Source organism: Eptesicus fuscus, chromosome 12 (assembly GCF_027574615.1).
Source record: "Eptesicus fuscus isolate TK198812 chromosome 12, DD_ASM_mEF_20220401, whole genome shotgun sequence".
Lineage (NCBI taxonomy): Eukaryota > Metazoa > Chordata > Mammalia > Chiroptera > Vespertilionidae > Eptesicus > Eptesicus fuscus.
In genome coordinates, this window is record NC_072484.1 from 35,752,558 (window position 1) to 35,758,557 (window position 6,000).

Below are 6,000 nucleotides of genomic sequence, written 5' to 3' on the forward strand. Positions count from 1 at the left end.
GTTACAACTTAATGGGACTTTCCAAAGTCTTTAGTGGCAGTGGAATTTTGTACTGAACATCATTGAAGTAAATGGTCCACTGGGCTGGGCCTTTGGACTTTTTGGTTATATGGCCTCTGCTGTAAAGGTGTTTTGCTATAACTGGATTTGACCTCTTCCATGTAAGGAGATCTAAATTTTAAATGCAAAGTACTCTGGAAAATAAGAAAAAAATAGAAAAGTCATTTATTCCAAAATTTATAGATAATCCACACCACAGTAGCCAATATATTTCAACTGTGTCATTTTATTGTTATCCCCTTTTTTTACTAATTCCTAAAGAGCTTAACTGAATGAATGCTGATTTAGACTTTGCAAAACTGATTACACTAACAATTAACATTCCCATGAAGGCAAGCTCCAGTACTTGATGTCTTGCCAAACTCAGGGGTATATAGCTCTTTTCAAAGTAGGTCAATTTAGAACCAATTTGTGTTATATTAAACTTAGTTCCTTTTACTATTGGAATACAAATGAGTGTATGCATTGAGAATCAGAAATAATTTTAGTTTTTTCGTGTTTTTTTTAGAATTAGTATTTTTTTAAAAGAAAACATTTACTAGTCTCTCAATTCTCAGAATGTGTATTTTCTTACTACCTTAAAACTACCCTGCCCTAGCTGGTTTGGCTCAGTGGATAAGAGTGTCGGACTGTGGACTGAAGAGTTCCGGGTTGATTCCAGTCAAAGGGCACACATCTGGGTTGTGGGCTCAATCCCCAGTAGGGGGTGTGCAGGAGGCGGCTGATCAATGATTCTCTCTCATCGTTGATGTTTCTTTCTGTCTCTCTCTCCCTCTCCATTCCTCTCTGAAATCAATTAAAATATTTTTTAAAAAGTATTTCAACACTCAATTACTTTTAAGACAATGAAGTTTTAGAATGAAAAATGCAAGGTGGTTGACTTAACTTACACTACAAATTAATCACAAAACATTTGCTTATTTTATATTATATCCATCACTAAACAAAAATTTCTTCTAGATTACTTTGAAATTAATTTGAAAAGATAATTCCATTCAAAAAGTGGGTGAAAGTTCCTGACTGAGTAAGAGAGCCATTTATTTAATCAGCTATACAAAACTGAGGCTGAGAAGATTGACAGAGAAATAATCTGTACACTTAAAAAGGTATCAGATAGTAGTTTGGAAAATTTTGAGTGTTTTGAAAAGTTTTACCCTTAAACAAGGGAAATCCCTATGGTAAATTACAGAAAACGGTCCATTCTATTTAGTCTCATAAGACTTTTTACGTTAGATAAAAAGGCCACTAAGCATCAGTCACAGAATCCTTGTAAAAGCTTGGTGGCCTTAATGAGCTTAGATGCAGGATGAAAACAAGTAAAACTGGAGATGGTATTAGCAGCAAGGAGTGACATCTGAGAATGATACAACAAAGGTCTGTACCCCACAGTGTATGTCCTCTTTCTTTCCATACTTAACTGTGAGTTTTACTCATCCACCAGGCCTGATACCTAGATTGGATCATTTCAGTCATTTTATATGAATATCACCCCCTTCCTAAATTTTCTTGGATTACAGAATTGCAAATTAGAACCACTAATTAGGAAACAGTTACTCTGTTTAAAGGTCTAAAACCAGATGACATTAAATCATGCCATGATTGGTTGATTGTCTCACATATAACAATTCAAGACTAAACCCATAATCTATTGTGGCTAGTGAAGAACTCACTCCCACAAGAAAAAAATGTAGGACAGTCACTACATTTTATATCACTTTTAAACCATTACTACTACATTACCTTGAGGAGATTATAACTTTTTTAAAATGTGGGTAACAAAGCCTGAATAATCCCATCTGACAATTTTTTAAATCTTTTTATGAAATTATATCAACCTACCTAACAAAGTTGTTGTGAAGATGTTGAAGTAGTGTATTATAAAAAGCACTTTCAACTCTTAGGGGAAAAGAGCCAAAAAATAACCTAGGAGTGAGTATTTACTATCATTTTTCATTATGTATTAAGAGCTCAGGAACATGACAAAATAGTTTAATACATTACAAATATAGGTTAACAAAACAACTTAATGCTTGTAACATCACTAATCTTAGAACTGAAAGGAAACTCCAAGAATATTATCCAACCTTATAAAGTAGATTTAATTTATACTGTTACTTAGAAGTTTGCCTACTGTTTATTCTGTAGCACTGAGTTACTATTTTGGGTTACTCATTAATTCAAATAAATTGTATCACTCGATTTTTAAAAACTCCCCAATCTTACTACTAAAGTCCAATTGAGTTTAGAAAGTTTAAAACAACAGCTATGTAAGAGGAATATAAGTACTTAAGTATGCTACAGCATTAGGACAAAAAGGGCCTTTAATCAGCAAGGATCTTAAATAATTCATAGCTCTGAATCCTTCAATAATTTAGAACAAACAATCCTTTCCCTGGCCTATTTATTACTTTTTCTTCTTCCTAACCCATCTTCAGTAGATATTTTAGTACAATTGGTAACAATAAACATTAAGACAAAAGATAAAACTCTCATCCAAACTGTCATGGATGTACTTGGAGGGGAAGGTGTCCAAATGTCCCTGAAACCATATCCTAAAATCTAGGGAAAGAGTCCATAGTTTTATATCCTCAAATAGTTTCTCATCCCAAAAGATAAAGAACCACTTTTCTAAAAGAGGAAAAGAAAAGCTTCTGAAGAGAATCTTAGTTTGATGCTTCATTCAGAGGAACAAAACTTTAGTAAGATCCCAAACACATAAAGTTCCCCCACCCCAGGTCCCTTCTTAAAACTTACTTTTTGCTACGTTCTTCATGGCCATTAGCACTGCTCAACTTGTTCTCATCCTAAGCAGGGTTGATAGAAGAACATCATGAGGACGAAGTGGTAACATTTCAAGTTGTCAAAGGGTAAAGGGAATAGGAATAAGAAAATACAAAACAATTTTAAAACTAATTACTTATTCATATTTTAACATGGAAGGCTATAAAAAAATTTAGATGGGTATGTGTTTAACCACTTTGTTGCTTACAATTAATTCATCAAGACACAAAAATAAAAAATACATATTAACATGTTAAATTTTACTTTCTTATATAGATATTAAGTTATCCAGATTTACAGTGTTGAAGTAGTTAAATAGAATTTCTTTAAGACATGAATGAAGTCCTGTTTTGAGTTTTATTCCATGTTCTATGGTCCCTTTGGTCAGTACCATGGCTCTATTTCTGCCTAAGCCCCAAGTGGCCATGCTAGCAGCCAGCCACTATCGATTTCCTGTGACCGATGCCATTCCTGAGATCTTCGCCCATTTCCGTTGGAGGGTTGGGACTGTAAGAGCTTGATGCCACCTCTGTCACACATCTCGCCCTGAAGCAAACAGGGATTCACACTGCTTTAGTAATGTTGACTCTCAAGAACCCAAGAAAGTCAATTAATAATCCACCAGTCCAACCTAAACATTTCCTACTTCCATACCTGTTTACATGGAATTTCATCCATGTTAAACTAAGACACAAGAATCTTAACATTAAAATATAAAACTCTTCGAGTCTTAAGCATTACAAACTATGTACTATTTAAAGCGATAAAGAATTCATCCAAATTGGTACCACATGGTCGTGCTACACACTCCAAAACAAATGTATTATTTTAAAAAGGTTTAGCGCAATGTTTATTTTAAAGTTTGATTACATGAGTTAATGGAGTATAACTGCTAACTTACAAAGCTTACAGTTTGTGACACCAGTGATAATGCATGCACACTGCTATTTTCACCACCAACTGGTGAAAGAATGAAAAGACACTTTATTTTTACTGTGATACTGAAATGGGTCAAAGACTATTATTATTAGCCAAAATACTTCCTTTGTAGTTTTTAGTGTGAAATATGGCAGGGACTAATTAAAAATAAAACAATATGGAGAACAGTAAAACAGTCATCAAGTGACTCTTAAGTTGTGATACTGCCTCTTTTGCTTTAATTTTTTTTTTTTTTCTATTCAGGGATCCAAGAATTTTAGTAAATTTAATTGAGCAGATCATCAGTTGCCTGTTTTAATTTTTAAAATCACCAGTCTTTTATATGTATATATAGAAAAAATTTTAAATCTCACCCATTTCTTCTTGTAAGACTTAAAGATTTGCTTGCCACAGACTGGTTATACTTTGTGATTCTTGGACCCCTGCTATTTTCCCAAACCACTACATTCACCTTTTTTGCTATACCAAACTGGAGCTGGTAATTCTTAGTTGAGTCATTTTACCTAGGGGACCACGGTACAGCGATAAGTCACTCAATTACTACCTTATGATTGACAGTTCACACTGGAATCAAAGGTGAATTCATGGGAGTAGAGGTGAGATATCGTTAGGCAAGTCTACAAAGAGAGATAGATGGGCATTTATTCATCACGCTGAAGTGAAACTACTGCACAATATTATTACATCAATAGCATATATTTACTTTTGTAAGTTATACGTAATGCATCTCTGATAAGATAAATCAAGAGGGCTCCGGGGAGGTTAGTTTACATTTCAGCAGTAGTTTCGTGAATAATGCTAAATTAAGAAATATATAAACCTCACCAACATGTTTTTTCTCACCTTCTTGTAAGGAGCCTCAAGCATTGCTTCAATATCAATATCGTCTGCCATTTTCTCTAAACGCCTATGAAAACAATAAGGTAATTCTATGAATAAATATTCTTCAATTCTGCTCAATTTCTTACTCGAATATTACAACGCTTCAGAACAACCTTTTCAAAAGCCCAGGCATGATTAAAGTACTTTACCAGGCTTGGCAATTAAATCTGAAATGCCTCTTAAGACAGAACACATGAAAATCGAGTAAATGTTCGCCTTTAAAAAGTCTGCAATGGACTCCAAAAACAGAACCCGGGAATCTCAAGCGAGAAGGCCTCTTTCCGCGCAAAACCCGCGCTGCCATTTTAGAAGCAGGGGGAACTGCCTCGGTTGGGAGGGGTTGGGAGCCATGGCTGCGTTCGGCTGGCGCCATGTTGGAGGTCGCGGCCGGCCCAGGCCTCCAAGGGGCTGGTCACCATCTGCCCGAGACCTCTCTGGGGTTCGTGCCCCCCAAAAACCCTGAAACATACCCGACCGGAAAAGAAGGGCGCGGTCGTCAAAATGGGGCCCATTTCTCGAAAACCTGCCCTCCCCCCCGTCGCTAAAGATCGACTAAAAGGAGTGTCCTCAACCCAGAAAAGACCCATACCTCAAAAAAGTCCCTGACAATACTCTGGCCAACCACATCGCCTTACCTGCGCGGGCTTCTGGGCCCCTGTGGTGCTCGTATCCGGAAAGAGGAGGGCTGCTGCAGCTGCCGTCGCCGCCGCGGTTGCTACAGTTAAGTCTCTAGGCCCGGGCCGCGGTACGCCCAGCCCGAATTTCGGGCTCCGAGGGCGGATAGGCCCGAGCGAATCTAAAAGAAACAATGGGATTAGAGAAGCCCGCGCGGGAGTGCAGGACGGAGACTTCGGCAGCTCAGGATTCAACCCTGCGACGGCGTCTGCAGACTCTCTGAAATGGCGGCCGCTGCTTCCCCGTACTCACATTCACTAACACGCATATACACACAAACACACGGGGCCTCCAGAGCACTCGGCACGGGCTCTCGCGAGAAGCTCCACTCTTTCCAGACTGCATAGGCCGAAATATCGCGAGATCTAAGAATGGCGACCACGGCCCAATCTCGCGCAATGATTGCGCCATAGATAGTCCCATCCCCCCTTTCCGAGAGGCGCCTTTGACTCCTCCCTCTGGTTTAGCGTCTGTATCTCGCGGGACCGCGCAAGTTGCTAGAGCAAAGGCAGTTGGTACAATTGCTGTCAATCTTTTAGAAAACTCAACGCTGAGTGGAACTCCGTTGTCGCCACTTCCTCGTGGCGCCTCCTTACAGCTATCTGAAGGTTTTATCCTCGGAGCCAACCGCCCCACCCTCCCCTGGACCTCCCACCCAGATGT

The 6,000-nt window shown here is 38.5% G+C and overlaps 1 protein-coding gene across 2 annotated transcripts in view; it reads right to left on the bottom strand.

The window, feature by feature from the left end:
* RBM39 (RNA binding motif protein 39) overlaps nucleotides 1-5,605 on the bottom strand; it is a 28,920-nt gene extending 23,315 nt beyond the window's left edge. For both annotated transcript variants that reach the window (XM_008149665.3, XM_008149664.3), the window contains exons 1-3: nucleotides 5,298-5,605; nucleotides 4,624-4,687; nucleotides 2,815-2,864 (exon numbers count right to left, since the gene is read on the bottom strand). In XM_008149665.3, the coding sequence (XP_008147887.1) occupies nucleotides 2,815-2,864; nucleotides 4,624-4,674 (101 nt within the window). In that variant the 5' untranslated portion in view covers nucleotides 4,675-4,687; nucleotides 5,298-5,605. The remainder of the gene's footprint in view (nucleotides 1-2,814; nucleotides 2,865-4,623; nucleotides 4,688-5,297) is intronic.
* Between the last annotated feature and the right edge of the window lie 395 nt (nucleotides 5,606-6,000).